The 23,051-nt window shown below is 40.0% G+C and overlaps 2 protein-coding genes across 6 annotated transcripts in view; one reads left to right on the top strand and one right to left on the bottom strand.

Moving 5' to 3' along the window:
- Positions 1-23,051, bottom strand: part of ift88 (intraflagellar transport 88 homolog) — a 302,741-nt gene that overhangs the window by 193,396 nt on the left and 86,294 nt on the right. The gene's annotated exons all lie outside the window — the stretch shown is intronic.
- The window catches only part of cryl1 (crystallin, lambda 1), a 106,218-nt gene that overhangs the window by 54,496 nt on the left and 28,671 nt on the right, over positions 1-23,051 (top strand). For all 5 annotated transcript variants that reach the window (XM_043691912.1, XM_043691911.1, XM_043691913.1 and 2 more), the window contains one exon: positions 12,454-12,648. In XM_043691912.1, the coding sequence (XP_043547847.1) occupies positions 12,454-12,648 (195 nt within the window). The remainder of the gene's footprint in view (positions 1-12,453; positions 12,649-23,051) is intronic.

Below are 23,051 nucleotides of genomic sequence, written 5' to 3'. Positions count from 1 at the left end.
AAACAAAACACCAAGTAGCACATGTGAAATTACATAATAAACCTACCAAAGCTTAACTAGTCATAGAATAGAATCATACAGAAATTGAATCAAGAATTGGCTAGCTGAAACAAGACAGAGGGTGTGGTAAACGGGAAATGTTCATCCTGGAGTTCAGTTACTAGTGGTGTACTACAACGATCTGTTTTGGGGTTACTGTTGTTTGTCATTTTTATAAATTATCTAGATGAGGGCATAGAAGGATGGTTTAGTAAATTTGTGGATGACACTAAGGTCGGTGGAGTTGTGGATAGCGCCAAAGGATGTTGCAGGTGACAGATGGACATAGATAAGCTGCAGTTCTGGACTGAGAAGTGGCAAATGGAGGTTAATGTGGAAAAGTGTGAGGTGATTCACTTTGGAAGGAGTAACAGGAATAAGGATTTCTGGGCTAATGGTAAAATTCTTGGTAGTGTAGAAGAGCAGAGAGATCTTGGTGTCCATGTACATAGATTCCTGAACCAGATTGATGGGGTTGTTAAGAAGGCATACGGTGTGTTAAGCTTTTATTGGTAGAGGGTTGAAGTTTTGGAGCCACGAGGTCATGCTGCAGCTGTACAAAACTCTAGTGCAGCCACACTTGGAGTATTGTGTACTGTTCTGGTCACTGCATTATAGGAAGCATGTGGAAGCTTTGGAAAGGGTTCAGAGGAGATTTACTAGGATGTTACCTGGTATAGAGGGCAGGTCTTATGAGGAAAGGCTGAGGGACTTGAGGCTATTTTAGTTAGAGAAAAGAAGGTTGAGAGATGACTTAATTGAGGCATATAAGATAATCAGTGTTAGACAGGGTGGACAATGAGAGCCTTTTTCCTCAGATGGTGATGGCTAGCACAATTTATAGCTCAAGCTATAAATTGACGGGTGATAGATATAGGACCGATGTCAGAAGTAATTTCTTTACTCAGAGAGTAGTAGGGGCGTGGAATGCGCTGCCTGCAACAGTACTGTTTCCATGCTGTACATCTCTATGACTCTAGTGGACTCGTCAACTTTCAGGGCATTTAAATGGTCATTGGATAAATATATGGATAACAATGGAATGGTGTAAGATAGATAGGCTTCAGATTGGTTCCACAGGTTGGCGCAACATCAAGGATTGAAGGGCCTGTACTGCGCTGTAATGTTCTATGTTCTATACAGTACAGAAGAGGTCCGTCAGTCTATCTAGCCTGTAATGCCAAAATACACCACTGCCTACACTCATCTCACTTTCTTACACTAGGCTCATGGCCTTGAATATTGTGACACTACAAGTATTCATCACTTTTTCCTACCTCAACTACCCTCCCAGGCTAAGCATTCCAGACCTCCTCCACCCTCTGGGTGGTAAATACTTTCTTTCTAAATTCCTTCTAAACTTCCTGCCTTTCACTTAAAAGTTTATCCCCTTGTTCGTGACCCTTTGCCTAAAGGTAACAGCTGCATTCTACCCACCCTATCGATGCCCTTCATAACCCTTTGCACCTCAATCAGGTCCACCTTCAATCTTCTCTGCTCCAAGAAAACAACCCAAACTTATCTAGCCTCTCTACAAAGCTGAAATGTTCTCTCCCAGGCAACATCTTGATGAAACCCTTTTGCACTCTCTCCAGTGCAATCACACGCTTCATATAGTGTAATGACCAGAACTGCATACAGTATTCCAGCTGTGGCGCAACCCAAGTTATGTATAGCTCCAACATAACCTCCTTGATTTTACAATCTGTGCCTCAACTGATAAGGTGTCCTACATGCCTTCTTAGTTACCCTATTAATCTGCCCTGCCATGTTAAGGGATCTGTGGACAAACGCTCCATGTTCCCTCTGTTCCTTTGAACTTGCTAGTGTCCTGCCATTCTTTGAGTACTCCCTTGTCTTATTATTTCTTCCAAACTGTATCACCCCATTTATCAGGATCATCAGTATATCAATCATTAAAGTTTAGCATGATTCCATGTTATTATATTCAATATTAATAACTAAAGCACCATTCCTTCACTATCACTGGGCTAAAATCCCTGAGCTCTCTTCCTAACATCTTGTGAGCATCACTATATGTACTGCAGTGGTTCAAGAAAGAAGTGCACCATCACCTTCTCAAGGGCAATTAGGGATAGGTAATTAAATTTAACCATGGATAGCTTTATCTTGTCAACAAGTACAAAAAGTCCTTATTTACAAAACAAACATCCAATATTCTTCTAAGATTTATAAAGGGGATCCAAGATGGCGGCGATCTAGGAAGATCGCATTGCAGAACTCCACCCCGCAGCGCAAGCGGGACAAAACCTTAACCCGCCCTACTCAAACCATGGTAATATCCTGGGACTCTGGAAAGGTCGTGGAGTCCCAGGAAACTGTCAGAGAGCAATTTACCTTGGTTTTCGCTGTCCAGCTTTGCCGAAGGGAGGAGGTACATCTGAGGCTGGGCCAACTGCCCAGCCTGCAGGATCCTCAGACTCGATGTCATACCAGGTTCTGATAAAGGAGCTTGCAAAATCTCACGAGATGTTGGAGAAGCAGGTAGAGGAGAAGCTGGCCCCGATCTTTATCATGCTGTAGAAGCATGAACAGCAGCTGGGAGATCTCGAGAAGAGGATGGATGAAGTAGAACACAAGATGACAGTGGTGGACACTGATACTGATTCCTCCAAGGACAGGATCCAGGCCCTGGAGATTCAGGTCCATAATTTGCTTGACCAGGTTGATGACCTCAAGAACAGGGGCAGGAGAAAAACATTTGGATCGTCAACCTACCAGAGGGTAAGGAAGATACGCGACCAGTGGAATTTATTAAGGACTGGTTGCCGAAGTTCCTTAACTTGAAGGCTGGAATGAGAAGCTTGAAGATTGAGGGCTCACTGGGTCACGGCACAGAGATCAGGTCAGGACCAAAGTGCTCATCCTGTCTTGGTGTGGTTTCGTCACTATAGAGATGAGGATAGAATTGTGGAAGCTTCTAGAATCCAGGGGAAGGATCCGAAGGCTGTAGTTTATGAAGGCTCTAAGATCGTGTTCTTCCAGGACTTCTCAGCAGCAGTGATCAGAAAATAAAATTCTCTGAGGGCATCAAGAAAAGACTGAGAGAGCTTGGGATCCAGTACTCTCTGAGGTATTTGACAGTGCTTCTGATCACCTTAGATGGATCTATACATATCTTTGACACGTCTGAAAAGGCAAGAGACTTTGTAGGCAAATTAACAATTTGAACATTTCGTATGTACAATAATCTGAACAATTTCGTATGTACAAATAGTAGCTTTGTTTGGGTATGTCTCTACTTTTCTTTAAAAAAACGAGGAAGTCCAGTTGGGGCTTTCTTTTCTTAGTTTTTTATTGATAACAATCTGGTCTAAACTATGCTCGGGATCAGTTGGGCTGTGTACTTTCAATTTGTAAGTTAATTTATACCAAAGGTTGGGTGGGGTACTGACCTTTTATTTTCAAAATTTCATTGTGCACATTATTGTTTCTTGGTGTAATTTCTTTCTCTTCTGCTTGTGTTTGTGGTGCGGCTCTAGCTAGGAGGAGAGAAAATGGTTGGGATGGCGAGATGCCTACTTTCGAGCTGTTTATGCCTTGTTCAGGTTTTTAAATACCCCAAAGTTGGGTTTTGGGATATGTAGATGCCTCCTTTGGGCAGGGGGTGAGTTCCCCTATTCAGTGCCATTGGCAGTTTATATGTCAGTTTATTTTTTGGTTTTTGTTGTGTATAGTCTTTGATAGCTTTGTAGGTTTGTTAACTGTAGTGGTTTTAGTTTATGTAGTTTTTATGTTCGGTGGATCTTGCAGCACTAAGGCTCAGCAATTTGTAATTTGAGTTCCTCCTGTCTGGAATCTAAATGTTACTGCAGAAGATTATGGCTAATGACTTGATTAAATGGTGTACCTGGAACATCAAGGGGAGTCACTCACCAATTAAGAGTAAAATGGTACTCTCGGGTCTTAGAAAGGAAAAGGTGGTTATTGCTTTATTAATGTAGACATACTTGGATGATAGGGAGCATTTGAAACTACAACAGAATGGCTTTCATCGGGCTTACTTTTCATCTTTTAATACAAGAAGTAGGGCCAGACAGACTTCATAAAGGGCCGCAGATCCTCCAATAATGTTAAGAGGCTGCTTAATGTAATTCCAGCATGTCAACAAAAGTGAATACAGGGATTGGTGATTTCTCTAGATGCAGAGAAGGCATTTGACCGAGTTGAGTGGCCATATCCTTTTTATATTCTAGAGTGATTTGGCTTGGGCAAAGCCTTTATAAGATGGGTAAAGGTTCTCTAAAGTGACCCTCTCACTGTGGTCATCACCAATGGGGTATGATCAAGCAATTTTAACATTTTTAGGAGCAGCCGACAGGGCTGTCCCCTTCCGCCATTGCTTTTTACATTGGTGATTGAACTGTTGGTGGAGGCCTTTCGTAGGTATCCCAATATATCGGCTCCAGAAGTGGGGTCAAAATTACTTGAGGTTTCGTTGTACGTGGATGATGTCCTGATTTTTCTTGTCAAATCCAGCAGTTTCGGTGCCTACCTGATACAATGTATCAGCTCGTTTGGCACGTTTTCGGGTACAAGATTAATTTTGCAAAATCAGAGGATATGCCTAGGGTGGTCTTATGAAGGTGCTAGGTCTTGAGGGCGAATCTCAATTCCTATCAAAGTGGTCATGGCAGGATTTTATGTATTTAGACATATTCATCACTCTAGTTCTTGATCGGTTGTTTAAGGCTAATTTTGTTCAATTATTCGACAAAATCAAACAAGATCTTCAAAGATGGGAGGTGCTTCTGGTCTCATGGTTAGGCCAGATAGCTCTTATTAAGATAAATATTCTCCCCCATTTGTTGTACCCTATAAGCATGCTCCCCCCTGACTTTCAATAAGCAAGCATTTAGGAGACTGAACGGCTGGTTCAGCTTTTTTATTTGGCATCATAAGCAGCCCTTATTAAATTAGCTAAACTGCAGTTGCCTCACAGACTGGAGGGAGTGGATCCCCCAAACATTTTAAAAATATCAACTAAGCTCGGTTTTATCTTACATGAGTGATTAGGCTGTGTAAACCCTTTTCCAATATAAATAGATATCAAAACCTCTCAGGCAAAGTGCACCCATACTAGTTTGCTGTTTTTGGACAAAATGAGGACAGTTAAGGAATATTACTACAACCCAATAGTTATCAGTACTGTTAAAGCATGGAGGGCAATTCAGCAGAGGGATGGCAGTATTGGCAAACATCTTTTCTTACACCTATAATGGGTATGCTGGGTTTTCAACCGGGAATGATTCAGGACCCAAACACTGTGCCGCTAGGGTCTATCATGGGAGATTTATTTGAGGGAGACACAATGATGCCTTTTGATCAGTTAGCGCAGAAATATGAGCTAGCTAGCAGGGACTTCTTTTGTTTTTTTCAAGTTAGGGATTTTATTCAAAAAAAACTACACTTTTGAATGATCCCTACAAATCCGACATAGAGAGGAGGGTGCTCAGTGCTAAAAGTACCCTTTCTGTCAGCATTTTATATCATCAATTGGTGAGATGGGGGTCCTCAGATGAGTTTGTTCAACTTTGCAGGGTGTGGTAGAGAGAGCTAGGCATTGAGATCTCCTCAGAGGCATGGGAAGATATTTGGGAAAATGCAAGAAAGGTATTAATTTGCAATCGGACTGTGCTTTACAATTGAAGATTTTCCACAGGGTCCACCTGGCTCTGGATCATTGGTTAAAATTTAAACCAAGTGTAAAGTTAGTACGGGCACTCTTACCCATTGTCTCTGGTCCTGTCGTAGGCTTTAAACATACTGGAGCGCTGTGGCAGGTGCAATGGAGGGGATTTAGGTGCAAGGGTGGAGAAGGACCGGATTTCTCTTCGTGGGTTTCGCTTCGGCGGGTCGGTGTGGACTTGTTGGGCCGAAGGGCCTGTTTCCATACTGTAATGTAATCTAATCTAATCTAATCATTGTCTCTGGTCCTGTCGTAGGCTTTAAACATACTGGAGAGCTGTGGCAGGTGCAATGGAGGGATTTAGGTGCAAGGGTGGAGAAGGACCGGATTTCTCTTCTTCTTGGCCTGCCCAGTGTATTCCCTGTAGATGCGCATAAGAAAAAATTTTTCAACATCGTCACTTTCTGCGCAAGAAAGAATATCTTATTAGGTTGGGTGTCCGAAAATCCCCTGGGCCTGTTGGATTGGTGCTCGTATATCCCCTTGGATTTTCTTACAAGTGTGGCACACCACAAAACTGAGAATTACTATAGGACGTGGCGGCCCTTTTTGGACTATCTGGACACAGATTTGTCTGCCACGCTACTAAGGGCTTTTATATAGCCGTAGCGATTGTGCTTCATGAGTCCAATATCCAGACAGGGGGAACTGCGAATGTATGAATATGTGAAAAGTAATGGTCTTGATATTCGAGAGTTAGTGTTTTGTGTTGCTGAGCTGTATTATTATTACTTATTAGTTTGTTGGTAGTTATTTTTTAACTTAGTTAAGAAGTTAGTTGGGGTTTTTAAAAAATATATTTTTATATATATTTATACATTTGTACACGAGGGCAGTTTGTGTTTTTAAAACCTTTTTGGTGTTCTTTCTTTATATTGTTATAAATTGTGTTGTTTTGTATTTGCTGTAATATTAAAAAATCTATTTTTCAATAAAATATATTTTTAAAAATTGTAACTATGCACCCCACATCACACTTCTTACATCATGTGCTTTTCTCTAATCAACTGTCTTTTTATCATGTTCCTTATGTGGTGCACCACTTTGCACTTAATTGCATTAAATTGCCATGTATTTACCTATCTCACCAGTCTAATGTATTCTGCTGATCTTTGCTGCTTAATGTTAACTACATTGTTGAGCATTTTTTTCCACATGCAGACATTGAAATTTTAATTCCTGGAATCAAGTCCAGATTATTTATGTATGAAAAGGATTTCAAGGGTTCTAACACTAACTCCACACTACATAATTCTGTCTAGTCAGAAGGTTATCTGTTCACCACTAATCTTTGCCTCCTATCCATTAACCAATTGTGTGCCCAGTTTTCACAGATTTGTTACAGAGTACAAGGTGGCCATTTGGCCTATTCTGTCTGCTCAGGATCTCAGAACATTTTGAGTTAGTGCTCATCACCTTTTGCCAGGAATCAGCCTAGTGAATCTCTTTTGAACAGTCTCAAATGCCAGTGTATCATTTTTTTAAAATACCTAGACCAAAACTGTACACTGTACTCTAGTGCAGCCTCACCAATGCCTAAAGATGTAACAAGTTCTTAAACTCAAAAACCACTAGAATAAAACCCAAAATTCTACATGTCTTCTTAATTACTTGTTGCACTTGTATGCCAACCTTTTGTATTTTATGCACAAGGACGCCCAGGTCCCTTTGCAGTGCACTTATACGGAATCTTTCTCCATTTAAATAATAGTCTGTATTTTGATTCTTCCCACCAAAACATATGATCTCATGCTCTCCTATGTTAAACTCTATCTGTTAAGCTTTTACCCATTCATTCAATCTATCTGTATTCCTTAGCAGAATCCTGATGTCCTAATCTCAACATGCCCTTTCACTTATTTTTGTATCATCAGCAAAGTTGGATATATTATACCCTGACCCCTTAGCAATGCCTTGAGCTCCTATCTTGTGCAATAATCTTTCATGTGGCACTTTATCTAATGCCTTCTGAAAGTCCAAGTACATTACATCTACTGGTCCCTCTTTGTCAATGTTGTTTAAGCAAACTTTTCAAATTTTTTTTTCACAAGTCCTTGTTGACTCTGTATGATTGTGCTAATCCACTTCTTGACCCATACTGCCAGTCTACTTCTTTGTTTTACCCTTCCTTGTTCTTCCTAACACATTGTAGCCAGACATATTCAACCTGTCATTCAAGATTGATGCTAGGAGTCACTACTTCACACAAATGGTTGGGAAATCCGGAACTTTTTTTCTGGCCTGAATGGCTTTCTGGAGAACAATTGGAAATTCAAAACTGAGGTTAATGGATTTTTGCTACTAAATGGCATTGAAGGACCTGGAGTCAAGGTGGATAAATGGTACAAATCAACTGCGATCTAATTGAATGCTGAAAGGGGCTTCAGAGCTTATTCATATTACTATGTTACGTTCTCATATTGTTGGTATACAATAGACCCTTAAAGTCTTTGTACTGCTTGATGTAACTGGAACAGGTTTATATAACCTGGGTGCTCCTTGAGGGCTGTGAATTTCAAATTAAGTGCAATGGCATCCGTGCACAAACACTGAAGAGCAAACAACAGAAGACCGGCTGAGGAAATCTGATTCCACCAAGAACCTTCATTGCTTGAAGGTGACTGTTCTTTTTCACATATCCTGGAACAGATTATCTCACCTGGTCCTCAGTAAGTGGCATTGGAAGCAAACAGCAATCACGTTATTTAAAGTGAAAGCAGAAGACTTAAAAACGAACAGTTTAAAAATGAACCAGAATGCAGAAGAATATTTAAAAGGGGACACCCAATGGAAGTAAAATCTAATGAAAATAACCTAAAGACATAAATGTTTTAACATTAATTAATTAATTAGTATTAATGGGAACATTCAAGAGGTTTCAGGGAGTTAAATAGGATCTATTTTAAGGAAGTGAACATGGCTGCCACCATCGATCAGTAAAGATGAAAAAGCCAATTGCATAAATAACAATTTAAAACTCCATTATTGTTCACTTTAGGATATTCTAGCCAAAAGAAAAGTGAGATTGTCTTCTAATGCAGAAATATAGAAAATTGTCCAAAGATTTTAAGTAGTGTAATCATCTTTTGGTAGTGCAGAACTTGAGTATTGCTGAAAAAAGACACCCTTTGCCAAAGTTTGTCATCATCAGGACATATTCAAAAGTACTAATGGAAAGAGAAACAACTTATCATATTGCATGAGGAAAGGTTGCAGATTGGTCGGGTTAGCAAGTGGACTGTGACAGAGGCATTGTCATGGAGAATATACTAGTTGGATGACAACGGACAGATAACTGCCATGTTTTGTTTAATTTAAACTGGGCAGGTTGATTCTGGTTGTTTGTTGTCATTGTCTTGTGGAATGAACTAGAGAGTGGGTGTCACCTATTTTGTTAGATTGAAACAGTCACAATATATGTACATATTTTTTCTGCACATAAACAAAAGGGCCTGTGTTCATGCATTATGCATGCGAGCCCAATTAACAAATTGGTTGTCAGCATAATTCTTAGAACACTTAGGAATATTTAACAAATGTTGTCCAATCAAAGCATCATATCTAAAGTTGCACACTGGATTTTGAGTTTTGTGAGCATGGGTTGATTGAGTACAGTTAGTAACTTGATTGTTGTAACAGCTGAAGGGAAATGCTGTTTGATATGATTCACCAGCCTTTGAGATTTATTTCCTACATAGTTAGTATCAAATTGGCACTAAAATTCACACACCACATTACTCTTTTGTGTGGTAGACAGTGTCTTTTACACTTGATGTAATCTTTTGTTTGTGCCAAATGCCACTTGTGTTCCTATTGCATGGTGGTACCATGAAACAGTTAGCTTTACTTGTTGCTCAAATTTTATTTTAACTCTGTTGCATAACCTGAGGCAGACCAGGTAGACTTTTCTGCATTGAACATGGCAGTCTTATGTCTCAAACCCATGAGTTTGTGCAATATACAACAAGAAATGATCTGAGCTATTATCTTGTAGGATGGCTTTGATGTGCCCTATTTCTGTAAAAGGCTTGCACAGTTAGCAAATGGCTTGAGCCCTATGAATGATGTTTTCAATAAGGATAAACTTATAGTGTACCAATTGTAGAATCTGCCTTCTGTAGACTGTAATAGAAAAACCATGGCAGATTTTGTAACTAGCATATTAAGGAAAGCTTAATAGTTAACTGTTGCCCGTCATCTATCTTGACAACTAGTCAGTACTTTGCTAGATTCATCCACACTTCTTCATCAGTACTAGTCAGTACTCTATTCCAATATAGTATGAAATGTCATTCCCCGTTATCTTAATCATCTTGTGAACACCGTGCTGTGTATAAGATGAAAAGCTTCAAAAGAAGCTCAAGTAGGTAATTTGAGAATGATAAACTATGAGGTGTGCATCATTGGGCATAATTACTAATGAATAATAGATCTGGGAAAATGTGAGAAAACTTGATCAAATGATAAAACAAAGTCTTACCAATAAAAGTTCCTGCAGGATAGGATAAATGGTTGCAAAAGATAATTGGATAGAAAGTAGTAAATTCGTCACTGCAGGCCAGTGAATAGGTGAACACTCAACCTCTAAAATCAGCAATCTACTTTGATTCAAAGTGTGTTTAAATCTAGCAAAGTACTGAATCCCTGAAAATGGGAAGCATGCGAAGGGAAAGCAAGAGGATAGGTTATTGCATAAGTTAGTGTAGGATAGAGGGGAATCTTAAACAGATTTAAGAGATTGGGAAAATTGTCAGATAGGGCAGTGTTAGATATCAGTTATATATAGGCTGATGACATGACCAAAATATGAACAGAATGTGCTGGAATTTTAATCAAGACTTTTGACAAACTAAGGAACAAAGAAATATCATACAACCAATTAATTCCAACATTGTTTGCTAATAGGTTTAATACAATTTTATTATCCAATTAAATATGCAAATCAGGATAACCAGGTGTGCGTAATAAATGCCTTTTGATTAGTGTATACATCCTGAGAATGAGAAATGGCTTTTATGATCTGCTGCTGAAATTCTCATCGATTAGAAACAAAAAAAAACTGCAGATGCTGGATTCCAAGGTAAACAAACAAGCAGGAAGCTGGAAGAACACAGCACACCTCCACCAGCATCAGGGGGTGGAGAAGTCAACATTTCAGGTGTAACCCTTCTTCAGGACTGGGGGTGGGTGTAAGGCGAGCTGCATATAAACTGGGTGAGGTGTCAGGGTGATGAGGTGGGGATAGGTGAACACAGGTAGAGGGTGTGACCTGGTTGGTCGATGGGAGGGATGAATTTGGCTAGTGGCTAGAAGAAAGGGTTGATGAGAGGATGGAAGGGAGGGGGAGGGGCTAGGAAGGGAGTTAGATGATGGAGAGGGAGGTTATTTGAAATTGGAGAACTCAATGTTGAGTCCTCCAGGCTTTAGGCTGCCCAAGTGGAAGATGATGTGTTGTTCCCCCCCAGTTTTTGCAGTTATATTCATTGGGGCAATGGAGGCCAAGGATGGTCATGTTGCAAAGGGAGTGGGAAGGGTAATTAAAATCTCCCCGATGTCATCCATGTCTTTGTCATACCTAGATTTGTGCTGTCCTAATCAGTTTCCCATCCATCCTAAACTTCAGTTATTCAAAACTGCATCCTATCCCATACCAACTGCTGCATGTCAGATCATCACTGTAGTCATTGATTGACAATGGTGCCCACTCATTCATTTTAATATTCTCTTTGTATTTATTTTCCATGTACTGTACTGACTTTCTTTTACTTACACATGGCATATGGGCATCATTGGCTGGGCCAGCATTTATTAAACATTCCTAGTTGCCATTGAGAAAATGGCAGTGAACTGAACCATTGCAGCCTACAATGCCAGCAGGGAGAAAGTTCCAGGATCTTAACCTAGTGACACTGAAGAAACGGCAATGTATTTTGAAGTCAGGACAATGAATGGCTTGGAAGGGAACTTGAGGGTGATAGTGGTCCCATGTACCTACTGTCCTTGCAATTCTAGATCGTAGTGGTGCTGTGATTTGGAAGGTGCTATCTAAGGAGCTTTGGGGAATTTCTGCAGTACATCTCATAGGTAGTACAAAGTGCGATGAAGTGGTGGAGGAATTAAATGTACCAAATGGACTGCAATGGTTTGGGAAATCAGCTCACCATGACCTTGTAAAGGGCAGCTAGGGATGGGCAATAAAAGCTGTCTAAGCCAGCAAGCCTGTGAGTGAAGACAAGAAAATTATAGCTGACATTTGAACAAGTGAAAGCTTTAACATTTCTGCAAAGCTTCTGAAAGTTTTCAAACTCTGAGGGTCTTAATGAATGGATTGATCTATAGCATGTAAGAGTTGGAGAAACAACCTCCTCTAACCGATATTCCTTCAGGTAAGGTATTGTACTACGGGTGTGAAGTTAAGAAGTACATGTCTCAAGAATGCAGCAGCTTGTTTTGAAGAAATATACACCTTCATCGATCAGCAATATTTTAATTTCTTGGTCTATTTTTCAAGTGTAGCTTTTGAAAAGGAAGATACAAGTTTTTGAAGTGGTGGCAATGGGATTTTGTGGGTGCATGATCCCAATGTTTAATGACTGCTATAAGACGTTAGTTCAATTGTTTCCTTGCCAACATCTGCAAATTTTCAATGAAACAACATTGTTTTAATATGAAGAGTTTGAAGAAAATTATGCTTATGTTCTCAGGTGAGTCCGACATACTTTGTTCCTCTGGTTGAACTAGTTCCTCATCCTGAAACACATGCTGCTGTAATGGAACAAACCTATGCACTTATGAAAGATATTGGCCAGTCACCAGTCAAACTGAACAAAGAAATTGATGGATTTGTCTTGAATCGAATTCAGTATGCGATCATTGGAGAATCATGGAGACTTGTTAATGTATGTATGGTTTCTTCAACAATTTATTGCATAATTAAGAATTTTTAAGTGCTGGCTTAAAGGCAAATTCCTGTCTAGTTATATTAAATAATTAAGTATGTTGACCTTAAGATATTTTTTCCAGACATTTAATGCCGCAGCAGGTTGATGCTCTATTATATTGTGCCACAAAATGGCAAGATTAATCTCTTACAGGTTTCAGATATCAGATATTTTCTCACTTACAAAGAAAGGATCTCTGAGACTTGTATCTTTCATGGACCCTCCAAGAACCAGTTGGAGTAATTGGAGTCCCTTTACAAGGTAGCTAACTGTAGGTTGTCTATCCTGCAAGTTTGGGCATGGAAAAAAAATAACTGCAGCTATTAAACATAAATAGTTAAAGTATTTATTTTGCAGTACAGAACTTGAATATTTTGTTGAAGTTTTCATCTCGCATTCACCCAGATTTTTCACAAGGGTATGAATTCTCAGGGACACAAACATTTCCACTTCCTGAAAGGCAAGTGCTGATTGGTTGGCAAATAGAGTGTGATTGGTAGAGATGTTAACATAAAGAATGAATCCATCAATGCTCATTTACATTTAACTGCCAGACTTCATTTAAATTTTAAACCAGGTAGATTGACTCTGGTCAGGGCATTGCCCTGAGAAGTGAACCAACCAATGACTGTCATCTATTTTGTTGAGTTGAAACAGGAAAAGTGCATGTACATGTTCTTAACAAAGTAGGTGACAGCTCTTTTTATGAAGTTTATCCCCCCCTACATTGACGTATAGTAAGTCCTTGTTTAAAGTCACCCCATTTAATGTTGTTTGCTTTAATAATGAGAAATTGCTGGAGCCTGTAATCACATTGAACACTTGAGATTTGTTTTAACATTGGTTCCTCTTTTGCTGCCTGATCTCCAAGTTATGGTCTTACTCAACCACTGACCTTGTTCCAACTCAGTGACCTCTTTGCTGTAATCTCTTCCCCACTCCTAATCTCAAGGTGGTGGCCTCTCCCCATTCTTAACATGCAGTTTGGAGCTTCATCAGTGCTATTAGGAAGGGAATTGAGGCATTCAACAGCATTGGATGGTCATTTAATTAGTAACGGTGTGGAAGGATATGAGGAAAAGGCAGGAGAATGGCACTATAGAATAGAGTCTGTATAGGCATAATGGGCTGAATGGCCTCCTTCTGCACTATAATATTTCTGTGATTCTGAGTTCCAGAATTTTGACTCAAGAAGGAATGACAATATAGTTCGAACTCAGAATGAGGTATAGCTTGGAGGGGAGCTTGCAAATACTGATGCACTCCTGCATCTGCCCTTGCCCAACTAGGTGATCAAGATTGTGAGCTTTGAGGGTTCTGTTGAAGGAGATTTGGTGAAGTGCTACAATGCATCTTCTAGGGGTACACACTGCTGAAAGGACAATATGTTGAAAGTGGTGGATTGGGTGTTAGTCAATTGAGCAAACTGTTTTGTCCTGGATGGCACCCATCCAGGCAAGTGGAGAGTATTTCTTCCTGATCTGTGCTTTATAGATCCTGGAAAGACTTGGGGAAAACGGCAGGTAGTTACTTACTGCGGAATTCCTAGCCTCTAACCTGTTCTTGTAGTTACAGTACTTAGACATCTGATCTGGTTTAAGTTCTGGTCAATATTAACTCACAGGTGCTTATAATGGGGGGATCCAGGCTAAGTGGTCTGTAATGTCCAGATTTTTGCCTCCCTTTTTGAAAAAAATGCTTCCCTCCCCGAATCAAGGGTGTTCTGTAAAATTAAAACCAATGCGTTGGCTAGCTGACGAGCTGTTTATTTTAAGACTCTGGTGTTACTAATAACATCCCAGCCGATGTTATTACTGGACAAGTAAGCGTGATGGATTTCTTTTTATTTAATAAGTTGGTCTTTCATTGAAACATAAGCATTCTGTGCTGCAGGTTTGGTTTTAACAATTAAACAAGTGTATTTTGCAAAAGAAATCAAGATAAAACAGAATATTTTACTGGTGTTTTCGAGAGGTGGAATTGGTCCCTATGGACTTGAGATTATTGACATTCATTTCTCCAGTTCCTTTTCTGTAATTCCTCTTGCCTTTAGGTATTCTCAAAGAATTGTGTCCCTTCATGCAGGAGATTTCCTCAAGTTGATTTCTTCTGATGAGGGTCTCCCATACATTGAATTCCAGCATCCTAAGCACGTGACCAGCCCAGCGAAATTAGTTTCAAAAAGTCATGGCCTTGATACTGGTGCTGTTAGCTGCTTTAAGATCACTGATGTTAGTACACCTGTCCTCCCAGCTGATGTGGAGAATCTATCTCAAATAACATTCAAGGTCTTGAGATAGCATCTATACGTAGTCCAAGTTTCCAACCTAAGTAGAAGAGTCGGAAGGATGACTGCCTTATGCACAATGATCTTGATATCAACACGAATGTCATGTCATTGTCTTTAGGTGTACAAAGATTGGATGTGATATTGAATCTTTGCATCTATGTAGGCCTTAGATGAGAAGTAGCTTCCCTGGTAGGGGAGATGTTCCACGTTTGGGAGGATTTCTCCATTGATCATAATGGAGGGATGGACTGGAACTTAACCTGGGACAGATTGGTGAAGGATTTGAGTCTGAGATTGAAGCTGAGACCAATTCTTCCATATGCCCCCGCAAAGGCATTACGTAGGCTTGAAGATTGTGTTCTGAGAGAGCACAGTTGACATTATCAACTGAATGCTGAAGTTCTACAAGTGAGGTGGGTATTGTCGTCTTCTTGTATTTCAATTGGTTGTAAACAATGTCCACACCAGTGGGAAACTTGTTCGAAACAAGATAAAGAATGGTGATGATGAAGATGGAGAAAAGATGGGGGGCAGGGGAGGTGACGACACATCGCTGCTTTGATCCCTGTCTTGACCGCAAAGGATTCTGTAATTTTACCATTGGTTAGGACCATTGCTGACATCTTTTGGAGGGGCTGGAGATTGTTGATGAATGGACAGCTAGCCTTTGATAGAATCTTCATTGACACCAACCAATTGGCTGAGTCAAAATCCTTGGTCAGGTCGGTGAAGGCCATGTAGAGTGGTTGAGGTTATTCCTGGTATGTCTCTTGGAGTTGCTGAGCAGTGTAAATCACATTCAGTGTTCCACAACTTGGTTGACAGACATGCTGACTTTCCAGAAGGATTTGCTCCAAGATTAAGAGGAGTTAAGTAGTAAGGATTCAGATAGTCATCCTGGCAGTGGAGAGTAGAGAGAGTCATCAATATTTCTTACAGTCTCCTTTCTTGAAGACGGTGGCATTGGCAGCATCCCTAAGGTCAGCAGGGGTTTCTTCTTTGTCCTACATTTTGAAGAATAATTGAGGGAGATGATGATTATGCTCTGCTCCTCCAAGTTTGAAAATCTCCACTGGAATCCCATCTACTCCTGCAGCTTTTCTAGTGTTCGTGTATCTAATTGCAGCTTCAACTTCAGCCACACTGGGTGAGAGACCAAGATCATCTTTGAAGGAGATGAACGGGCGGCACGGTGGCACAGTGGTTAGCACTGCTGCCTCACAGCGCCAGAGACCCGGGTTCAATTCCCGACTCAGGCGACTGACTGTGTGGAGTTTGCACATTCTCCCCGTGTCTGCGTGGGTTTCCTCCGGGTGCTCCGGTTTCCTCCCACAGTCCAAAGATGTGCAGGTCAGGTGAATTGGCCATGCTAAATTGCCCGTAGTGTTAGCTTAAAGGGGTAAATGTAGGGGTATGGGTGGGTTGCGCTTCGGCGGGTCGGTGTGGACTTGTTGGGCCGAAGGGCCTGTTTCCACACTGTAAGTAATCTAATCTAATCTAATTTCCTTAAATACATCCTGACTGACAATTCTATCATGCTTTAGGAGTTCTTTGAAGTATTCCCTCCATCAAAAGCTGATGTTTTCTCTGTTTGTAGAAAGGGTACCATCCTTGCTGTACATTGGTTTGAGACCAAGCAGGTTGAGTTCACATATTGCCCTGGTAGTAATGAAGAAACTCCATGTGTTGTGTTTGTCAGCAAGGAGTCGCAGCTCCTTAGCAATCTCAGTCTGCCGTTGGTTCTTAATTTCCTTAGCTCTTAATACTCTAACTTTGCTGTTTGTTGAAATCTCCTTTTTGCCTTGTTGGTGATTTTCTTTTGCCAAGTATGAGAACTTTCGTCAAATCAGTCTTGGTGTTTCCTAAACTTGAAGTCAATGGTTTCTTCACATGTGAGCATGTTGAATTCCTCTCAGTAGAAGCTTGTGACAGGACATCTTTTAACCTGGGGATGCTGTTGCATATCAGCAGACACATGGTCCTTGACAACTTCATCCACTGACAAGCCACTGATATCACAAATATCTTCTGCCTGAATCATCGTTAAAGTCTTGTTTTGGATTGTGCTTTATTTGATTCTTCTCCTTTGACCCTACCATCATGGGTGGTCCTGTCAGGAGGTGAGAACTCTTGACAGCATTGCTCTTGGGATCAACTTAACTCTGAAGCCAGTTCATCACACCAACGTGGCAATCCACATGGAAAAGTCTCTATTACATCTACAGGTAATTTAAACATTGCTTTTATTTTCCAGTCTTGAGAATTTGATAGCTTCTTCCTTGAGTATTCACACAATTGAGCTTAGATAGCTTGAAATAACATCTTTAGAGTTCTAACCAAACATTTCTCTCTGGAACTTTCAAATTAAACCCCTTACACTGACGGAAATTATGACATAATTGTTTTATTCTATGTTCTTCCTTTAGGATAAATTGTTTTACACACCTAACTTCCGCCAAGACCTCTGAAAACTGAAACCAAAAGGCTTTTCAACCCATGGGTGTTTCCCCTCAGCAAAAGAAAAATGATTTCCTGATCCTTCTAACTGAAAGCAAACTATTGCTCTTCAGCATTGCTTACAAAACTCTCTCAATGCAAACAAATTCTTATTACCAACCCAGGAAATCTCTCTCTCTCTGTCAAACTGTGTTTTTAAAAAAAATCACTGCTCTGGAAATACAAGTTAATTACTTGATACTGTTACAATACGGACATCAAACCTCTCTGTTAATTAAACCAAACACCCAGAAAAGCTCACCTTGCCTCATTATCTGTTAAAATATGAGTGATAGAGAACTTATAAATTCCACTATTTAAAGAAAAATAACAATTTATTTCCTTAACTCTAATAACTCAAATCTAAGCCCCCCTTTTCTCAACTACTTACTATCTGACTCCAAATGTATAAAAATATGCTGTTCCAATGACACACTTATAAAACATTACATTTACTTAGTCTCAAGATCACACAGTCTCTGTCTTCCCCGCTGTCTTCAATCCTTCAGCTGCTGAATTCCGTGTCATCATCTTTTGTTTTTTTACTGTGAGTAAGTTTCACATGAATAGGTACCTTTGATAGAGAGTGTTTTCTAATTTCTTTGAGGGCAGGTGGTATGGGCAGATAGCTCTCCGACTCTACATCAGTCGCTTCCCTTCTAATTTTCAAAATACCACTCATGGCACATTACATTCTTATAACTTGATTGGTTTCCTGGTGTCAAAATAATAAAATTTAAATTCCATTGACTTCTGGTAAACTAACTTCTTTAAACTAACTGATTAAATTGGAATTGTTGTCAAAACAACAACCAAAACTCAGGTATCCATTTAACAGCCACTTGTTACATTTGGAACAGCCTGACCTTTAGCTGGCAGCTATGGCTGTACTTTAAATTCAGTAAAGCACTTTCTATCTGAAAGTGACCACGCTTTCACTTTCTATCTGAAAGTGACCACGCTTTCGACTTTGTAACAATATCCTCATTCATATGCACATGGCATTGATTCAAAATCCAAACTCCACAGTAAATTATATATTAAAATAAAACACATGCTTTTCATCATACTCGAATGAAATCCATCAAATTCTGGGAACTTGTCAGCCCACAGCTCCAACAGTATACTCAGTGCCACCTCTCAGGTGACTATAATTTTCCTGAGTTCCTGTTCTCAATTGCTGAGATGTTACTCTATCCTCTGTAGTGAAGATCTTTGGAAAATACCTGTTCAATTCATTTACCATCTTTTTATTTTCTATTATTAATTCCCCAGATTCACTTTATTCAGGACATTGTTAATTATTTTTAAAGTATTTGTAGAAACTCTTTCTATCCTTTTTCATTTCTAGACAGCTCTCTCACATACTCTAATTTTGTCCTTTTTTCATCATTTTTTGTTTCTTTTTTATACTCTATCCAATCTTCTGACCTAACAATTGTCTAGAATCCTTTCCATTTGTGGCATATATAGATTATTCAGACTTGAATGTAGGAGGATTGGTCATTAAGTTCATGGACGATGCGAAAATTAGTGGGGTGTAAATAGAGAGAAGGATAGCCTTAACTTATAGGAGGATATAGACGAGCTGACCAGCGGCAAACGAAGTTCAATCTAGATAAGTGTAGGGTGATATACTTGAGCAGGACAAACTAGGCAAGTTATAAAGAGAGATTGGATAGATTGGATTGTTTCCTTGGAACAGAGGAGACTAAGGGTGTGACGTGATTGAGGGGCATAGATAGGGTAGTCAGGAAGGAACTTTTCCAGTTGGTAGAGCAATCAATAAGCAGGATGCATAGATTTAAGGTAAGGGACAGATGTTTAGAGGAAATGTGAGGAATGCATTTTTCACCCAGAGAGTATTGAAAACTGGAACTCACTGCATAAAAGGGTAATAGAGGCAGAAACCCTCATAACATTTAAAAAGTATTTACATGTTTACTTGCAGTGCCAAAGCATAGAAGACTATGGGCCAAATGTTAGAAAATGGGGTTTTAATGGTTAAGTGGTTGTTTTTGATCAGCGCAGACTCAATGTGACAAAGGGTTTTTTTCTATGCTATAGACCTCTATGACTCTATTTTCCTTTAAGTTTAATACTACCTTTTAACTTTTCTAGTTAAACACAGATAATGAGTGCATCCCTTGGAATTTTTATTACTCTTTGGAATGTGACTATTCTGCATATTCTGAAATATCCCTTTTCACTGTCTCTCTGTTGACCAGTTCTTTGATCTAATTTACCAATGCACTTTAGCCAGCTCTGCTTTCATGCCCCTCATAATTGTCTTTATTTAAATTTAAAAGAAAAGTCTTAGATCCACTCCATCTCCCTCAGACCGAATGTAAAATTCAGTCATGTTATGTTTGCTGCTACTTAGGGGTACCTTCACAATGAGGAATTAATCCTGTCTCATTGCACAGTACCAGGTCTGGTATAGCCTGCTCTCTGATCAGCTTCAAAATGCTATTCTAAGATATTATCCTAATAACATTTTAAGAACATCTAGGGTACCCTCATGATAATTTGTACTTGGTGCAGAGGTTATGATCTTTGAGATTCTGCTTCTTAATTTAGCTCCTAGCTCCTCATACCAACTCTGCTGAATCTCTTTCTTTGTCAATGAATCTACATGACAACTGGATCATACTCTTCCCACTGCAAGTTCATCTCCAGCTCAGAGCATATGTCCTAAATGATGGCATTGAGTAAACAACACAATCATCATTGTATGCATGTGTTTTGCTGTAGAAAGTAGTGTCAATCACTCTGAGTGTCCACTACTACCACTACATTATTCCCTCCCCCCAACTTGAATGGCTGCTTGCACCATGGTGCCATGGTCAGTTAGGCCCTCAACCCTGTACCCTTCCAATCTTATCCCGACAAGCCCCAAGAACCTCAGATTTTGTGGGTAGTGCAAAGGCTGAGGCTTCCATGATACTGCCATCTGGGTCCCCTTGCCTGTCTTACTCACGGTCACGCTCTCCTGTTTTTAATCTGAACCAACTGGCATCCAGGCGCAACCATAAAGTACAGTTGTCATGCTAAATTGTCCGTGGTGTCCAGGGATTTGCTGGCTAGGTGGGTTAGCTATGGGAAATGAAGGGTTAAAGGGATAGAGTAGAGGGTTGAGTCTTCACATTCTTAATTAACTACTTAACATTTTTCATTAGAGTATATCTTTACTAATGTTTTTATGTATCTTTTTATCTGGTTCTTTATAATATTCACTTTAAGAACAGAATAAACATTAGTCACTTACCAGAAACCTTTCAATAACTAGGTTCTTCTCTGGTGGTGGAGTAAGAATCAACTCCTGGAGGCTGACAATCTTAGGAAAAAACAATAGAATACTTTCTTGCCTTGATAATCCAATTTCAGCACTCTATGTATTTTGTAATCAACCTGTTCAGAGATATTTTCATACATCTCTGGAACACGTAGGTTTTGAACCCAGACATCCTGGCTGAGAGGTGGGAACACTACCACTGCACCACAAAATCCCTTTTAGATAAGGTTACCAGAACTCCAGAGGATCATAGATGACTAGAGATGAGTTTAACCTGAGGGGAGAGATTGAGAAGGTAGGACTTTCATTGTGACCTCAGCCAGCGAGGGAATTGAACCTATGCTGTTGGCTTTTCTCAGCCTCCCCATCCAGCCAACTGAACTGACGTATCCCCAACTAGCATTCTAGATATTTTCCAGTTGAACTGTCAGAGATGTTATTACACACTTTTCGATAAGGAAGGACTTGAACCTGGGCTCCTGTCTCAGAGGTAGCACCTATTACAACTCTACCACAAGAATCCGCTCAAGCACTCTAGATAATTTTCTAATCATCCTGTGGGTTGATATCTCTGTGAGTTTTGCCAAATTCTCCAGTTTCCTCCCACAGTCCAAAGCTGTGCAAGTTAGGTGGATTGGTCATGCTAAATTGTCCGTGGTGTCCAGGGATTTGCTGGCTAGGTGGGTTAGCTATGGGAAATGAAGGGTTAAAGGGATAGAGTAGGGAGTTGGGTCTTCTATTGTGTTATTATAAAAGATGAATGAACAATATTAACTGGACAATGGTAACATTAACAGCAATGGTAACATTTTCGTTCAGCCATTGCAAGCATATCATATACCAACAGTTAAAACTAAAACAATGAGGTACAGCTGCTTAGTGCGTTCTTCCAATACACCACTAGTTGTTTTTTGTTTCTAATTTCTGTCACATGGCAGAGTCTCCAGTATTTTGAGCTGTGCATCATTCCCAATTAACGTTAACTTGGTCAGAAGGATTTTGTGGTAACGATTAATTTGAGGTACAAGATTCTGAGTAAAACGTTTATTTTGGTGATATTATGACAAACGTCTACAGCATGTGAGACTTGAACCCATGCCTCCTGGCCCAGGGGTAGGAACTTTACAAGTACACCTCAAGAATCTTACTCAAGCTCTCTATTGTAAGATGCTCTCAAGTGCTTAGCTACAGTAAGTTGGCTAGTTTATGTGCCTTGTTGACAAAAGGCTTACCTGACCACTTACAGAGGAACTGGCTTGAGCTGCTTATTTATTTAAGCCCAACTGCTCTTCCAATTGAGGCCTTGTTGAAACCCTTCAGAATATAATCATTAAAGTTCATCTAAATGCCAACCACAAACAGATTAGAATTGTACACATAATTCAAACTTTCCAACCCACTAACTACAGCGGGAGTGGACCAATGTTTCCTGTAGGGAGACAAAAGGAGGGAGTGAGTATGCTGAAAGTGGATGCAAGTAGTTGTGATGCTCAAGCAGCAAAAGTGGTGAGGTGCTGCTAATGGGTGAGTAGAAAGTGCAGAGGAAGGAAGGGTTAGTAATTTAGGATGGTGAGGTGGACATGATAAATACAGGAATGAGAATTGTAGTCCATGAGCCTTGATGATAGTTGAATACAGTGGTACATTTAAATTAAGTGGTGACCCAAGGGATGAGGCAGCAGAGAAAGAATGGTGACACTTAATGTTGTGGAGCATAGCCGATCATTGACCTTGTACCTACACAGCTGGGCATTGGGTTCAGGTTGACTTTGTCAAGTGGCATAGCCTCCTGTGGTGGCCTGCAGGAAAAAGAACTATCACACTCTCCTCCACTTCCAGGTCCCCATGTGCAAAGAAACAAGTGAGCTTTCCTACATACGGGCCATGTACTCAGTCTTAACAGTCAAGGGCCACTTCTGGGCTTGCAGTATCTGAAGTGATGTGGAGCTGTACTTTAAATGTGGCACCAGCAGCATGAATGCTGGCAAGTTCCAGCAGCGGTTGAGATGTCTACCTCGTCGAGAAAGTTTACAAGAGGCTGGTTATATAATTATTAAGATGAAGAATGGAATATTGCAGGAACAAAGTCACTCTGAACCAGGCAAACTAGCTTCCAAGAATCTCATTCAACAAAACACATTAACCGAAAATGGAAAGATTTCATCTAAAACTTTAGTAGTCAAGAAACCTAAATGCAGAGATACACCCCACAATGTAGGTTGAAAACAATTTGAATAAGACTTGGTAACTTTAGTGATTAGGTGATAACAAGCTTGCATG

Source organism: Chiloscyllium plagiosum, chromosome 6 (genome assembly GCF_004010195.1).
Source record: "Chiloscyllium plagiosum isolate BGI_BamShark_2017 chromosome 6, ASM401019v2, whole genome shotgun sequence".
Taxonomy (NCBI): Eukaryota; Metazoa; Chordata; class Chondrichthyes; order Orectolobiformes; family Hemiscylliidae; genus Chiloscyllium; species Chiloscyllium plagiosum.
Note: the sequence above shows the minus strand (reverse complement) of the source record. Positions and strands in the feature narration are given on the sequence as shown.